Raw genomic sequence first — 16,703 nt, 5'->3', positions numbered from 1 at the left:
TTTACACTGCTAGTATTCAATAAAAAATAATTAAATAGTTGTTATTCAATTAAAAAAGATACTGAAAAGTTGTGGAATGAAGAATTTGGTGATTATTTTCTACTGTTCACATGGAAATTTGAATCAAAATAATTAATCCAAATCAAAGGCAATTGAAAAGCTGTAGAAGGAAGGATTTGGTGATTATTATTTTATCTACTATTTGACAAAGAAATTTTAGAAAACAAGAGCTTACTTCATTTTGGGTGGGGCCCTTTTGGAACTGGTGGACCCACCTGTTCTCCTTCCTAAGAACACAAAGTCTGGGATCTAAGTGGGCACCAACTTTGGCAATCCCAAATTGTCTCCAACTTGTAATACACGTAGCGGTTCTCCAGCAATTCGCCATGGCAAGCTTAGCTGCGAAACATCATCAACAGCTCCAGCATCACCGACACTTTTAAAGGGGTCACCTGTTCTTTCTGACTTTTCAGTCTTTCTTATCCACTTAAATCGAATTTTCGAGTTTAGTTAGAAAAACAAATGTTATTTTATTTATTATTTATTTATTTGGTAATATGCATAGTTTAAGATGAGGATGATAGAGATATAAAGGGCCATCATTTATGAGTGGTTGAGTTTTTTCTGACCTTTCAAGTCTTTCTTATCCACTTAAATCGAATTTTCAGTTTTACTTAGAAAATTAAATATTATTTTTATTTATTATTTATTTATTTGGTAATATACATAATTTAAGATGAGGACGATAGAGATATAAAGGGCCATCATTTATGAGAGTGATTAAGTGTTTTCGGACCTTTCGGTCTTTCTTATCCACTTAAATCGAATTTTCGGGTTTAGTTAGAAAAATAAATATCTAAATCAATATTTTTGTTCAAGCTTGGATATGATGAAATTGGTGGGTGGTTGTTTTTTTGTTGTAAAGGTAAGTAGTAATGACAGGATTCCATATCTAGTTACTAATTAAGCTAGCTAATATCTTCAAATTTTGTTGTCTTCAAACTGCAATTTACTGAAAATCTTTAGATTGAATCTTTATTTTTCTGTCCTCTCTACATAATTGATTACAAAAAAAAAAAGGAGAAATGAATGGTTTTGAGGCATAAACAAATGTCATGCATCAAAACAAACACATATTTCCCAGTAATCCACTCCTGAAGGAATTGTTAGTGTCAGCATGTGGTTGTCATCCTTGAACATGAACTCCTCAGAGGTTGAGTTAACTGTGCAAACTTTGGGTTTTACGCTGGAATAAGCTCCAAAAAGACCAGATCCTCTGCCTTTGATGCTCAAACGGCACAAAGATCGATCGCTCATGAAGTCCATGGCTTCGATGGCACCACCAGAGTTGTACATTTTGATCAGTCCGATCGGTGCAAATTGGATGGTATCGTCGTAGCTCTGAACAAACGGAAGAACAAGGCGTGACGCAGAAGAATTGTTGAGGCAACAGTCATTAAAATGAATAATAACTTACCTTGATTGGAGATATGGTGAAAAGTTTGCACTGCAGAACATTTAGTGTGACATCCAGTGATCCATTCTTTGGCAATATGGAGAGAGATCCTGTTGTTTTGGAAGAAAGATGAGCAAGGAAAGGTGCCTGTGTCATGTGATTCTGATAACAAACTAGAGAGACACTCAAAATCAAACTCTAATTGCTCCAAAGAAAGGAGAGAAGTGAGATTAAACTAGGTCACAGCATGAAAAACATTAACATGCTTCCTTTCCACTCAGGAACAGGAGCACTACATGGCAAGTTTTAATCACTGTCATCCATCTGCTCATTCAGCCATGTCTCTTCCTATATTAGTTTGCTACTCAATATAGTGTATGAAAGAATATATAAATTCTACTCTTTTTTTCTTTTTCTAAAGAAAATAAGAAAGCAGTGAAGTAATTCTAGTCTGAAACCTGAATAGGATAAATTTGCCATTTTGTTCTCAAACATTCAGTATCCTGCAGCTTTAATGTCCATGTACTTGGCATCTCTACTATTTGGACACTGAAATATTACAGTGGATGGCAGTGTCTTTGGTTGTTCCACATTTACTGCCATGTGATCTGTCTCTCTTAAGGGTATAGTCAGAATAAATTTGCATTTGATGAAGTAGGTAACAATTCTGTAGATGAATATGTACTATGTATGAGAGCATGAGAGAGAGCTAATGATACTTACCATCATGGTAGGAGTAAACTGCACAATCACCAGTCCAATTATCACCTGCAACCTCTTCAAGATACTCAACATCACCAGGGCTAACATGGCCAGTGAGGTATGTGACCTCAGAACTTGGAGTACTTGGAACTTTAAGGCATGGCCATGTCCCTGCACCCTGACAATTGAAGATGCCAAGGATTCCAGTACATTTGTTATGATTCCATATCTTCAGCAGGCTGTTCCTTAGAGAGAGAGAGAGAGCAAATGTTATATAAAGCACAGTACTTCCTCTTGATAGAAGGTAACAGTTCTCTGATGGAGTTTTACTGATAGAAAGGAACTACACCTTTTCCCATCCATCACTGGATCATCAAATAAACAATCTCGAGTAGGCCTCCCGGGATATTTAGCTCTGAGGATTGATCCATCGGGAAGAACAAGCTTTTTAAGAAGCTCAAAATCATGCTGATTTGGTTTGTCACTGTAAGACATAGTTTGATCATCATACCTCAAAGTTTTATAGTTTGAACAAGTTATCTCTACATGCCAAAACATGTCATATGTTTTCACCTGATGTAGACTCCACAACCTCCCAAAGCTCTTGCAGCTGCATGGAACTCTGCGGCATAATGGAGGCTCTGGAATCATTGTTATGGCATTATTCCCACATAGTCAGTTTACAAAGGGAAAGACAACAGATGCAACGACAAGAATCATAAATTATTTGCTGCATTATTGGCAATCAAGGTGTCATGAGAATAAAGAGTCAAAATCATTTCAATTTAACTGATAGAAGTAGCAAAGACTCACATAGAACATATCCCAGTCTGGGACCATAACTTCTCCAAGCCACATACTATTGAATGCAACAGCAGCAACATGAAGTGTCTGTGATAACATGTTTCTTGGCATGTAATCATCTGAGGCTCTGGTAATAGAGTTCACTTTCGAACTGGAATCACGAAATATGAGACGAAACATCACTGTGCTGTTAATGTTGAATTAAAATGAGATTAGAAGCATTGTTCTACTTGTATTCCTCGCCTGTATATTGAGTCTGTGCTCTGTGCCATGCAGCATATGATACTATTATCCTGAAAGTTCTTCGCGATAGATTTCTCGAGTGCCTCATGAAAGCGATGAGCCAAGGATACCCGGCCACCATGATTTGTTCCAATTGTTTCCAGGATATTTTGTACATCCACTTTAACTCCATCTATATTTTGTGACATGAGATAGCTGTGCAGATCATCATAGAAATCGAATGCTTTCTCAGGGTCGACCATGCCAACCCCATACTTCTCCATGCAATCCATAGTCAAGTCTCTGGAATGCGAAAGATTTCCTGGAGATTGAACAGGATAAACTAGCTTTGAATTGTACTTCTTTGTTTCTGCTGCATCTGGACTTACTCCTCCCCAGTACCCCATCAGTGCGTGCCATACATAGACATACCTAATTGGGGTTTAAAGAAGAATGTAACTTGCGATACATTGAAAGAAAAGGAGATATCGTTGAACATCTACCTTAGTCCATATGTTTGCTTTATATTTGAAACAAAATCCTTCAAAGAAGTAGCTCCATTGTTTGAGGCTCCATCTGCTGTTCTTCGGAATTTGTTGTTCTCTTTAACACTGACTAATCTAGCACCATACCTTCGTATTGGAGATAAAAATTTAGATGATAGATAAGGACTACTTGTATCAAGATGAAGAACTAATGCTGTAAAAAACATACTGAGATCCTTCAGCAGCTGGTTCACCTTCTTTCTGGAATTCATTTGAGGTGTCCTGCCAACCATCATCTATCAGTAGGAATTTTGGCGGTGTGCCTCCTTTCGATAAACTAGATCAACAGAGATCAATGAGTATATTAAGCACCACACACACACACACACACAGACATACATACATACATACATACATAATGTATCTTTATACTTCAAGAAAATTCATAACAAGATATTAAAGTTAGAGCAGATATTTTTCTTGATTGCCACTGTGCAGGAACCAGTTTCTTATTTATGCTACCAACTGATCCTGTAGACTGATGGAAACCAGCAAAGTTCTATCATACATTAAATCCACATTCTTGCAGTTGCAGCATAATCATTTTGCAATTTACAACTTCAAACAACTAGACTAATACAACAAACCAGAATTGTCAGCAGTGGCAGCTACACATATAATACTTGATAGATTCCATTGGAAAAAGCATGAAGATAGTTACCTCTTCAATCCATCTTCAATTCCTTGAGGATTAACATCAAAGTAGAAAGCATCCCAAGTGCACCAGCCAAAATAATCCAGCACTCCAGGTTTCTGATTCAACAGCCAACAAAGCAGAAGAGGTAATAAGTTTCAACATGTCTCATCCGATAAATCATTGATACATAACATAACATGTGATCCTCAACTTGCCATTTTATGCTCACGCACTGAAAAGGTCCCCTTGTGTTTCTCTAGCATTCTGTAAAGGGTAGTATATCAGAGGAGTTGATGATGATGTTCTAATCCTGCAGAAAATTTAAAGACTGTAACATTTAATAAAGATCAGATGTTCTTCATTGCATTTGGAGGAGACATACTTCATGGATTCCTTCATGAGGTCAAATGGATTGCTCCCGTGACTCACAAACACTGCTTCCAGGAACCGGGATCCTGTAGTCGCTGGATCACCTACAGGAGCAGTAACAACATCAAAGCAGTCATTAAAGGAGTGTGACGATAGCCATTAGACAATGGCTGCAAGATAACTACCACTTTCAATGCAGAACTCAAGTTCATCTGAGGAGTTCCCCTGCAAGCTGCTTCTGTAATCACCATCTAAGACAGGCAAGAAGAGTATATAGAATGCTGGATCGGCTGCGGCTTCGCGAACTCCTCCATCAACAGCCTCATATTGTCTTGCTTCAAGAAGCAGCATTTGGGTCTCAAAAGGCACATCACTGCCTGCAGTCCCCACGCGGGGAATCATCCACCAGATCTTGAACCTGAATAAGCAAAGTAGTCGGTAGTCCCTGCATCACAATACCATGAATGAAGCTACATCAAAGAGACAATTCCCTTCATCTAAAATGATAGATGAAGAATGTTCTAGTTTGGCATCATATGATGAGGCATTCAAGCACATCAAAACAGTGGCATTCCAATAAAGCAAACTGAAATAAGAACAAGACGAGCAAAATAAATCAACAAGAGTGATAAAGGTTAAAAGGATTTTTTGTTGGGGGGAAAGAAGAGTAAAATGTGTATAATCGATAAAGAAAAAGGAAAACCAAATTTTGGCATCAGATGGTTGATTTCTTGACAATCTTTAATCATCTTGAATCAAAGTATAATGTATATTGCTCATCTGAATCATTCAGATCTCCAATCATGAGAAACCAAGAAAGGCTTCGAGATTCATATGCGAATGTATACGTAACACAGAGAAAGAAAGATGCATTTTTTACCTAAGAACACCGAGTTTGAAGACGTGCCGCGAGTCCTCTCGATCGGCCACCGCGCCCAAGAACGCCGCTGCTCCATCCATCAACGGCGGCGAGACGACGACATTCTGGGGCACGCCGGTCAGCGCCTCCCTGCCATTGACCCTCAGAGCTCCGTCCTTGACGAACGGCGCAGCAGCCAAGCACATGGAGCTCCTCCAAGTCCATCCCCGCCTCCGGCACCCCCCATTTTCTCGGGGAAACAGAGGCCTGGGGCACCGGAAGGGGGAGCGCAGTCGTAGGGGAGTAGGAAAAGACGCAATCATAGCCTCCTCCTTCTTCCCTTGGGTTAGAGGGGGGAACACTTCACTTGGGCGGTTAACAACACAATCTTTAGATGGAGAGGAGGACAGAGGGAGGCGGCGACCAAGCAAATCTATGGCCAATCATATGACTTGGATAACATCCGTTGAGGACACCTCACATGGGCCGGTAGTCACACGATCATAGGATGGACTTATCTTGAGAGAAGGGAGTGACGACCAAATCCATAGGCAATCCAAGAGTTGGATATGTCGGGGACATAACTATATCTGCATGGGGGACAAAAGAATGCGTGTCTGTATAAAATCTAATCATCAGATATCATTAAAATATACTTATTGCGTTAGTACCAAATCTAATGAAAATATTCTTCCAATCGAATCTAATCCATTAAATCTTCAGACAACGTAAGTTAGTCTTCTCTCCTTCATACTATTGTTTTATATAGAATAACTTTTTATATAACTACCGAAGAAAATTTGTTCGACATACTCTTAAAAATCAGTCTAGTTATCGAGACAATCCAAACTGGGATCTTCGATGTTAAGAAAAGAATCATTTTTCAAGTTTGAAAGCATAAGAAAAAAATTTATTTTTGAAAAATAAATCGAGTCAAATCAATTTTAACACATCAATCAATCATCAAAATCAACATTAAATTGAATAAAATAGTTAGGCTTGTCCATTAGAATCCACACCAAGCCATTCAAAGTTTGGCATGGACCATAGGAAATCCTGACCAGAGTTGGAGGGTCAAACAGGGTACTTGTGACTTCTTCTTCATCAGGTGTTGACTAACACGCAGCAGCAAGAATTAGATCCCCTCTGGCGAGGACTTCGAAGGTGCACTGACACAACTGCTCTATAAATCTAAGAGAGTAGCATCATGGAGAGAGAATGAGTTGACTGATAACATGGATAGCAGATGCTCTCACAGGGTTGTCTTCCTTCTGTTCCTGCTTGCTTGCTCAGCTGCAGTTGATTCCAGAGTCATCATGCACCTTCCAAATGCTCTTGGTACTCTCTCTCTCTCTCTCTTGCTTGGTGGTAGTTCTTCCCCATTGGCAAACACTAGAAGATAACAGCAGGTGTATTGGTCTCTTCTTTTTTTGTTTTTTTGTTTTCTTTCAGTTTTTATCCTTTTTCTTTGGATTAGAATTGCTTCAAGCTCTGGGAGAGACTCAGTTCCTCATGCATCTTAGTTAGTCTCACTTAGAGAAAGTCCATATTTAGTTTACAGTTGTTCTACATGTTTGTCTACAGAAGATGGAGTTCTTCTTCCCAAAAGGCAGCTCCTGGGTGACAGAGCTTCACAGAATGTGCCACCATCTCCCAAAACTCATGGCAGCTACAATAACTTTGCTCCTGGACATGGATATTGATGGATTCTACTCTTCTCTGGCATGGAGATCATGTATTCCATTACTTTCAGATCTACTTATCATTGAAAATAATACATTGCTCATCAATTTCTACTCATTTACAAATCTATGATTCTGACTGCTTCACTCCAAGTTGGAAACAGAAAAGACTCGGGTGTCGATATTGGTAAATGAGGATGAAGTTGTTCTAGCATTCCAAGAAATCCTGAAATCAAGTGAACATTGATCACATTACAAATACAATGATAATATCAGGCAATCAGATATAATTTGATAAGCAGATTGCATTGCAAAGGATGACATGATAGTAAGATTTCAACTGTTAAGGGTGAACATTTTTGTCCTGGGAGATGACAAGAACAGGTGATGGTGGTATCATTTCCAAGGTCTCTGTTTGTGTCTTTCCATCAGCTTCTTTGTTTGTCTGTTTTGATGCATCTGAGAGAAGACCTGCAATGTGCAGCCACACCCATGGTTTTGAGTAGGCCTGTATCACTGAGGTCCATGAGATGGCATCCTCTGTTTCCAGTCCATCATCAAATGCAAGCCAAGCTGATACTATTATGCAATAATGTCATCAACATCAATCATATTATTGAGCTCCATGAGATTTCATGGACAGATAGCCACCATTATATGATCCACCCACTTATCATCATGGATAACCCAATGGAACATCAATCATTCCTCAGATTCAAGGTTTCTGAATCCTTTATACCCTTCAATCTTAGATGATTAACAATCACAATCTGCTTCAATTGATCTTCCAACCTATTACATATTGAGTCCAAGTTCTAACTTATCAAGGATAAAAAAGAACAAAGAATTCTTTTAAGAAGATGAATGATCATAGAAAAGTTGGACCTTCCTCTAATGTGCATCCCCTATGCCCACTTCCAGCCTCAGCAGGAGAGGATGAAGCTCTAAAGCACAAGCATCAACAACTCCTTTGTGAGGTTAAACAAAGAGTACAACCTATAACAACATCAACAACATGAAGAAAAGTAGATGGAAGAAGCCACAGCCGTTGACTTGTTCAAGACAATGGATGCTTCAGCTAAACGCAGAGGTCAATTGAAAAGCGAACGTTGGACGTCTCCCACATGACTCTCTCTCTCTCTGTAGCCGTATGGTTCATTCTATCCCATCAACAACTATAATTCAAATAAAATCGAGAGAGAGACAGGTTTGAGCTTTTTTCTTGGTTCAGTGCCAAAAGGTACCAAAGCCCACCTCGCATTTGGACCTCAAAGACCATTGGAATAACTACAGCAAAGAGCCAAAAAGCCACCACATTTCCCCTTCTCTCTCTCTCTCTCTCTCTCTCTCAGAGCTTGAGAGAGTGTGTAATTGTTTTGATCTTGTTTTCTGGGTTGATCCACCGACCCGAAGCTTCGATTCCATCGGAGGAGACCCACAGCCCGAGCCTGGTCCCGACGGCGGACCCCAAGCTGCAGCCTCCGATGGACGGCTGACCTCCACGAGCGATTCGTCGACGCCGTCGCCCAGCTCGGGGCCCCCGAAAGTTGGTACCTTTTTGCCTTTTGCTGCAAGTGTTCCCTGGTTCTCCATCATCAATGACCGAAAGGTGTGGGCTTTCGAATCGATTTCTCTGTCGTTTTGAATCGCTTCGAAAGTTATCTGGTTTTGTTGCGTTGTTTATTCCTCTCGCTGCCATCCCTGTCTCCCTCCTTTTGCCTTTTAGGCCGCTAGAACTTGTTCTCTGTTGTCTCTCATGAATGACCGAAACGTGCGCCTTCTCAATTGACTACGGGCTTTTCGTGATCCAAGTAGGAGTACTTTGATATCGTTGCTTATTTGTTCTTCTGATGTCCCATGCTTTCGGGTTCCTCTTTCCATTTGCCTCTCATTAGCCATCACTCAGCTCCAATGGCCACTGTAATGTGCAGTTGTTGCAATTAGTTTTTAGCTTTTGATGTACTCATTTGGCAAACAAAAGCAAACGACAGATTTAGGACTGACCAATAAAAGTTTGACTTGTTTCAAGTAATCAAAACAAGCAGATAGCAAGGAAGCAAATAAATGGTTTCATTGGATACATTTTTCTGGCTTTCTTTAGACATAACCATTGCCTAGTGGAGTCTTGATCAGTCAAAGGCTTCATGAATGACTTTGCTAAGGATAAACAAAGCAAGATCCAAATCATTTTCATGAGACATTTAAAGCTGGTGAATCTGGATGAGGCATAGCTTTCTTGGTCGTGGTTAATGAAAATAATAAAAAATAGTTTTGATATCACAACTTCACAGCATGACCAGATTCTGCCTGACTTTACACTATTTCTTGGTGTCACTGTTTAGACAATTCCATCTAACTTACCTAAAACTTGTTGAATGATCTTGAACTAATCCTCAGCAAAACTAGCAAATGGAGTCACAATTAAAATACAATTATGAAGCTGAATAATGTGTGGTGATATAGGTTGATGACACATGGAACACATGTATCAGAGTTATGAACAGTTTAATTTTCCCCCAATCGGTTGCTGCTTCCCTTGTCAAGTAATCTTTTACGTTATAGAGTCAGTCATGAACACATGAATCAAATTCTCTTTGTTTAAGCATCTTTTGCCAAAGTATTATCACTCATCTTAGTGATTTGAATTGATGTAAATTGTTGGTTTTGATGATCATTTGTCTGTGACATGTTGAATACTGTAGAAGCAACACCAAAGGCTATCATGCAAACGATGGGTGCTATAAAGGGCTGACACTTTTTCACCTGAAGAGTCATCTCCAGGTACTGTTAGACAAGTTAATGATTCTCAATTCATGAAGCTCCTCTGAGTTCTTGTTGCTGCTAGAATCAATTTGATTTTCACTGATGTACTTGGTTTTCCCTGTTAATGTTTTCAGAAATACAGATCAGGAAAGCAATCAGGCAAAGAAATGACTGAACAGTCAAAAGATGGCAGGTCCAGAAGTTCTTCCTTTGTGTTGTCTTTGCTCAACACCTTGTCTGCTCATTCAATAATCTTTCCAAAAAGGTTCCAAAGAATTTGGTAGAAGGCCTTGATGTCTTTAGGTGATCTATTTAAACCCCCGTCGTTATAACTACCTATCGGGGAAAAGAAGTTCGGAGTCTGTCTCAGTTCTATCTTCTTTCCTAATATAGTCAGATAAGTCAGATCTCGGATCTCTTTCCAAATTCCTCTTAAATTGTCCTTCTTGTCGATGGAACTTGCTATATCTTTTTTTTTCAGAAAATGTTTCTCGTCGGCTACCAATTCAGAAGGCTAGCGGAAAACAGATAGAGCAGGCAGAGTAAATACTTGAAAGAGATTCTTGCATTGACTGTCTTGGGAATCACCTTTTCATATCTAGTTGTATGAGAGAAACTAATCGAATCCAATCATCGGGATTTTACTTTTTTGACAATCAGTACAAGTGATCATACAGAAGCCTGATTGTTTTACATTTATTCGGCTACATCGCTTTTAACTCCTTGCCACTTGAATCTCAGCTTCCTGCATTTTAGAGAATAGGAGCAGCAGTGCTTTATCTCCAAAAAGTACCTACTCTTGATGTCAGTAAGTAGTATCTAACCTTCCCATCGAATAAACATGAGTCTATTTTGCTTGGACCTCTAATTCTGTGAATTTGTACAAGGCACGATGCATGAGCATGTCGGGAAACATTGGACATGGTTGGTGCTCCTGCTTTTAGGGGTCAGGAAGTGAAAGAGGCACTAAGAGCACAAATGGAAGTGCAAAGACTGCTTGAACAAGTGGAGGTAACTAAATCTTCTTTCTCTTTGATTTCATCAACATTTTTCATAGCCTAAGGTCCTAAACATTTGCCATCATTTAAGTGTTCTGCTCTGACATGATAAAATTTGACTTCATCCACGTTACCAAGTAACATCTTGTCTACATCAAGATTCCTGGTTTCGACCTACTACGCTGTGATCCATATTATCTTTTTCAGCCTCTTTGACTTTTAATCTGTAATAGACATTCACATATTTCTTACTACACTGTTTTTGTTCATCTTTCTTCTTTAGTTTTATTATCAGCCTGTCCACATACGTTCATTTCTGTATCAAGTTTAAACTTGGAGTGTCAACTGTGATTACACATAACATCCATCTTAACTTGTAGTATTTCTGTCAACTAAGATCTTCATCTTATTAGCTTCTAATGCTTATCAGATTGTACTAAAACTCTTTGTTGGGCTCCTTGATCAGGCTGAGAAGCATCTGCAGATTCTAATGGACGCGCATCAGAAGTACATCGATTCCTTGCTAGCAAAGGCATATAAGATAGCGTCAGAGCAAATCGCTTCGAATGGTTTCAGCACGACCAAACAAGAAGCTCCAGACATGGTAACCAGGGCCATTTGCTCCCCATCTCTCCTCCATCAGCTATCGATGAGTTCAGTAAACCTCCACAGCTCCAGTTGCAAGACTTCTCCCTCATCCACCACTGCCGCAACCATCGAAGGCCAGTTCTTCTATCAGAAGTTTGCTGAATTAGGAAACCAACCGTGCTGATGTATTGTCTGCAAGATGGATTCATTCTCTGTTATCAGATCTTGCAAATTTGGTGCCATCTTGTAAGATCATTGAGAAAACTCCCACTGTCCCACTCCACAATTGTTGTGTAACAGCCCTTTAATTGTTCATGTACTACCTGCTATGAAACAAAGTCGCATTGTTGTGTTCTACGAGTTACTTGGGGTTGACTACGGTTGTCTTCTGGTCCAACACACAGCAGCGGTCAATAGGTACTCTGCTTTGGCTTGAAGTTGTTAGTGGGTCGGGTTTGGATATGATACAATTTGCGGGTACTCCACCCGTCAAGCACACGGCTGCCACTAGTGAATAGCCGCAAGATCCATGTCTCAAGGGACCAGAAGATGCCACGTACCCTATTTGAGGATCGTCGGTGCAGGAGTGTTTTGCTCCATTATATTTTCGTTTTCCAAAGGCAAATAAGAACTTGTTGGCCAGTGTTATAACATTTGTTACGTGAGTAGCTATGCATTATATCTTTCTATGGAGAATTATATTTTTATTATATATATTTATATAGTAATTTATCTATCCATATATAAATCTTAGATTTATGTGGATTTTATTTTTTTATGCAATTAATTATTTTTTTCATATACATATATACATATATATATATATATTAAAGAAAATAATCAAATCAAACAAAAAAGGGTATTCATAATTACAAAATTCTGTCAATGTATTTGGAATATTATGGTAAAGTTGATTCAGAAGAATCCCATCAAAAAGGTTGACCAAAAAAAGTGAGATAGAAAAGTGTTGACTCTCTACTCTCTCACCTATCAAATATTTATTTTCTGTAGTGTAATAATATTATTACTTTATTGTTTTTGTTGTATTATTGATAGTGGGGTTTCCTCCACCGTACAAGTGTAGGGCAGGGGATGGCCACTCGAGACGAGGGATGCAACACGAATTAGTAACCGGCTACTTTAACCAGCGTGCTTCTCACGCGACCCCACCCCGCCTTTAAATGCAGAGGAAAGAAAAGGATGCGGTTGCCTTTACGTGTATTCGAGCCATCGGATCCGTCCATCCACCATCCAACGGACAATATTTACCCATTTCCATCATAGGAAACGCGCCGGCACAATCCAAATCCCGCCCTATAAATACGCCTCGGGAGCGGAAACCCGCCGAGCGAGAGCGCGAACGAGTCGATCGATCGAAGTCCATTTCTTCGACCTCGGACGGTATGATTCTGGCGATGGTGGTTCTTTTAGTTCTTGGTTTCTATGTTTGATTGGTACAGTTTCGATCGCTGACTCAGTGGATTTGCTGACCTATCCATCTTCGTTTTCTTTGAGGAGATGAGAGATTGCTGATCTATCTGTTCATCATCTTAATTTTAACTTCTCGATATTTTGGTGGATTTTATCGAAAAAGATTGGATTTTGGGCAAGGTAATAGCTTCTGCCATGACATTTGAAGGTGTTATTAGGACTCTGGAGGGAGGGGCGCCCGAGTCTCGATGTTACTTCTAGTGTTTGATTTACCGGTGCATTACATCAAATTTTTGCTTTTGCATCTCATGGGATCACTTCAAGTCTCGATTGTTCTTCGATTGTTTCAGAGACCTCGACAAGATTTGTGATTCCGATTGCTATTGATGGCCTCGAGGCGGATTTTGAAGGAGTTGAAGGACTTGCAGAAGGATCCTCCCACATCGTGCAGCGCAGGTGATGCTTACTTCCTAGTATTACCTGTTTGAATGGTTGCTTACATATCTTTATGCCGATTTAAACCAATTATTATGACGGAGATTATCCTCATATTAAACTAAATCTCTGCTCTTGAAAGTGTTGGTTTGGTGCACCCAAAATTTTGAGTAACAGGGTAATAGATGACTTGAGTCTTTATGATTCGTTTATTCAAGGAGCCTAGCTTCTTTAAGAAAATTGTTTAGAGAACTGTCTGCTTAATTTAAAAGACATCAAATGGTCCCTCACAAGCATTGGAACCAATGCTTTTTGAAATGTGTAAGCAATAAAAAAGAGGGAGTCTAAACTTGGGACTACAGCTTATAGATAGAGGGATTTCTGTGATATAGTTTTTGAAATTGTTGCAATTATAATATTATAGACTCATTATTTTTAGAAGGTTTCTTCCTATTACACAAGTGAATTATCAAATGTAACATTTGATTGTGTATGAACATTTTCATTAATGAAATAGATGGTAGGAAATCTGGTTCTCAAAGAAAGGGACATATGAAAAAAAATAATGGATTTTAATGAAGGATAAATATTAATATAATTGCTACATGGTGGTCTTAATAAATTGCTTCTGCAATCACATTATGTTGCTTGTTTCTTTGATTCTATAGGCCCTGTGGCTGAAGATATGTTCCACTGGCAAGCAACTATTATGGGACCTAGCGATAGCCCTTTTGCTGGAGGTGTATTTCTGGTGAATATACACTTTCCACCAGATTATCCTTTCAAGCCACCCAAGGTAAATTGTTCATATTTTAGACTATTGTTATTGACTTGGTGCACATCTATTAATGATTTGTGCTTTAAAATATATATCTGCTCTATCCTTTCTTGTGATCAGTTGCAATTTACTTCAATTTCTTCTTTGAAATTTTTGTTTGCTACCAGAGCTGCTTATAAATTTTATTTCAGAATCATGTTTGTTTCTTTTTTTTCCGATAAATTTTAAAGGTTTAATAGCTTACTCAATCAGATGATTGAAGAATTCTTTCAAGTTAAAATGAAACTATGGCATTTAGAATCGATCATTATCCGTGTCAGCAAAGTTATATATTTCCCTATGTTTTTGTATATGAACAAATTTAATAAGACCATTTGTTTGACAACACTAATAAATATGACATTTTTTTGACAAATAAAAGAATACAATCAAAATCTATCTATAGAGTTTAGTGTCAGTTTCTGACACGTAATTATACTTTATTGTTAACTGAGAAACTTATGGCAATCTTTAAAAGCTTAAGTCCAGAGCACCAATAAGCTGGCCTTTTAACAATATACGTAAGATATTCCCATGTATACATCTAGAGTCACAAACTTGTAAAAGGAAGCTCCTATCTTGCACATCATGTCATATATGGCTAATACCTTTTCGTTTGTACATGAGAACAAGGTCTGCAGTACCGAACTATACCGCCCGATACGGGCGGTACGTACCAGTCCGACAGGTTGTCGGTACGCGGTCCGCCTGTTACCGGTCCGAGTGCACTGTAGCACTGTAGCAGTGCTACAGTTCTCGACACACCTGAGTGTACCGTTCGGTACACCTGGGTGTACCGCTCGGTATACCGTACCATACCGGTACCGAGCCCAGATCGAAATACCGGTACGGTACGGTATTACGAATCTTGCATGAGAATATGTTGCAATTGGAGCTCATGACTAGGGTTAGCTGTAATGAGTGAGCAAAATAGCAATCTTTGTTTTGAGATAACTAGCATCGTTACATCTTTAGAGTCGGCTAAATCACCAAGTGAGCATAAACCAACATCTGTGTGTAGGTCTTAAGCTTATCTCATTATTAATTTGATATCTTCACATACTTAATTGAAGGATACTTATAGTTTTTTTATGGATAAATGTAATGTGTTTTTCATGTCAGCTTTTGAGTCCTACTTTCTAGCTACTCAACTGTGGCCTAACAAAAACTTGGATCTAGGTGTATTAAATGTGAGCCCAAAATCGTGGGCATCATAGAGTCATGGCCACACAGCTTATTAACTTTATCTAGCACATTATTATGCATATCAAATTAATTGCACTGCTTTCCATTTTGTTGCCACGCCCATTGCTCCCATGTCGTAGAATAATTTATGCAACATTATGTCCTCTTCAGGTGTCCTTCTGCACCAAGGTTTTCCATCCAAATATTAATAGCAATGGGAGTATATGCCTTGACATTCTAAAGGATCAGTGGAGCCCTGCCCTGACTATATCAAAGGTACTTTAGATCTGTTTCTAGACCCTTGATTCTTTCTCATGTGTGGAACAGCCTCAATTAACTAGGTGTATCTATTAGTTCACTATTGGCTTAAATCTATTTTGATACTACGAAGGGTTTGAGAAACTGCAGCTCATGATCCAAATTGTTCTTGTTCTCCATGTATGATTTACCATTTAACAACTATAAACTCCTAGCTAGTTTGAGAGCTAACTTTGGATGACTGGACCAGTTGTTATAGGCTTGTGGAATCTGGATGGCTGGACATTGTTGGAGCTACACTAGGATCTGTGGCAACAGAGATGTCCCAATGTTGCTTAGACATAGTTGTCTTGGTCAATGAATCTTTCCTTGCGGCTTTTAGATCTTAACATATGATGTATTTGTCTACTTCTAGGTGTTGCTGTCCATTTGTTCCCTTCTGACAGATCCAAATCCAGATGATCCATTAGTGCCTGAAATTGCTCACATGTACAAGACTGACAGAGCAAAGTATGAGATGACTGCCCAGGCCTGGACGCAGAAGCATGCCATGGGATGAGTGCAATTTGGTGCCTGGTATGTCAGCAAACTATGTGATGTCTGCGAAGAATGTATTCTCTTGGTGTGTCTCAACATAGTAGATTTCTATCTCCACCTTTACTGGATTAAGTTTGCAGTACTGTTGTTAAATTTGGTCTCAGTGTTGAAGCATTCCTTGATACTTACAAATTGCAGAATGCTTTTAGTTGATATAACTTCAAAATAGGTTTTCTTTTCCTAAAATTAAAAAAATTTCTTCAGTGAAGTATTTTTGTTGGACTTGGGTTGAGTCAGGTTGATCCATTCTTGTTGCAGTCTCTAGCAACTATTTATTATTCTGCCTGAATAATTTGATGATTCATTTAATTGAAGAGATGGTTTATCTGAGAGAGAATCTCCCCTGACCGTAGAT

General features: G+C 38.9%; 2 protein-coding genes and 2 long non-coding RNA genes across 9 annotated transcripts; 3 read left to right on the top strand and 1 right to left on the bottom strand.

Moving 5' to 3' along the window:
• Window positions 1–1,008: 1,008 nt before the first annotated feature.
• On the bottom strand, window positions 1,009–6,028 carry LOC135666152 (probable galactinol--sucrose galactosyltransferase 2). The gene is made up of 14 exons (XM_065177716.1): window positions 5,616–6,028; window positions 4,921–5,180; window positions 4,749–4,839; window positions 4,582–4,630; window positions 4,391–4,482; window positions 3,899–4,006; window positions 3,688–3,816; window positions 3,206–3,616; window positions 2,972–3,113; window positions 2,732–2,799; window positions 2,508–2,642; window positions 2,180–2,397; window positions 1,478–1,566; window positions 1,009–1,401 (listed from the first exon to the last, which is right to left on the bottom strand). The coding sequence occupies exons 1-14, from the start codon at window positions 5,915–5,917 to the stop codon at window positions 1,114–1,116; spliced, it is 2,382 nt and encodes a 793-aa protein (XP_065033788.1). The 5' UTR covers window positions 5,918–6,028; the 3' UTR covers window positions 1,009–1,113.
• Window positions 6,029–6,750: 722 nt separating this feature from the next.
• Window positions 6,751–7,394, top strand: LOC135666145 (uncharacterized). Its single transcript, XR_010509715.1, has 2 exons — window positions 6,751–6,932; window positions 7,179–7,394. It is a non-coding gene; the product is annotated as an uncharacterized LOC135666145 (long non-coding RNA).
• A 1,016-nt stretch (window positions 7,395–8,410) lies between these two features.
• Window positions 8,411–11,982, top strand: LOC135666144 (uncharacterized). Of its 6 annotated transcripts, none has more exons than XR_010509714.1 (6): window positions 8,416–8,822; window positions 9,979–10,057; window positions 10,174–10,581; window positions 10,781–10,847; window positions 10,927–11,050; window positions 11,504–11,982. It is a non-coding gene; the product is annotated as an uncharacterized LOC135666144 (long non-coding RNA). The 6 variants fall into 6 exon arrangements; XR_010509711.1 differs by having other exon boundaries at window positions 8,417–8,822; window positions 10,174–10,232; window positions 10,305–10,847; XR_010509712.1 differs by having other exon boundaries at window positions 8,476–8,822; window positions 10,174–10,232.
• Window positions 11,983–12,879: 897 nt separating this feature from the next.
• On the top strand, window positions 12,880–16,572 carry LOC135666143 (ubiquitin-conjugating enzyme E2-17 kDa-like). The gene is made up of 5 exons (XM_065177707.1): window positions 12,880–13,026; window positions 13,407–13,512; window positions 14,160–14,287; window positions 15,665–15,769; window positions 16,167–16,572. The coding sequence occupies exons 2-5, from the start codon at window positions 13,443–13,445 to the stop codon at window positions 16,308–16,310; spliced, it is 447 nt and encodes a 148-aa protein (XP_065033779.1). The 5' UTR covers window positions 12,880–13,026; window positions 13,407–13,442; the 3' UTR covers window positions 16,311–16,572.
• Window positions 16,573–16,703: the final 131 nt, after the last annotated feature.

Source organism: Musa acuminata, unplaced genomic scaffold, assembly GCF_036884655.1.
Source record: "Musa acuminata AAA Group cultivar baxijiao unplaced genomic scaffold, Cavendish_Baxijiao_AAA HiC_scaffold_1075, whole genome shotgun sequence".
NCBI lineage: Eukaryota > Viridiplantae > Streptophyta > Magnoliopsida > Zingiberales > Musaceae > Musa > Musa acuminata.
Note: the sequence above shows the minus strand (reverse complement) of the source record. Positions and strands in the feature narration are given on the sequence as shown.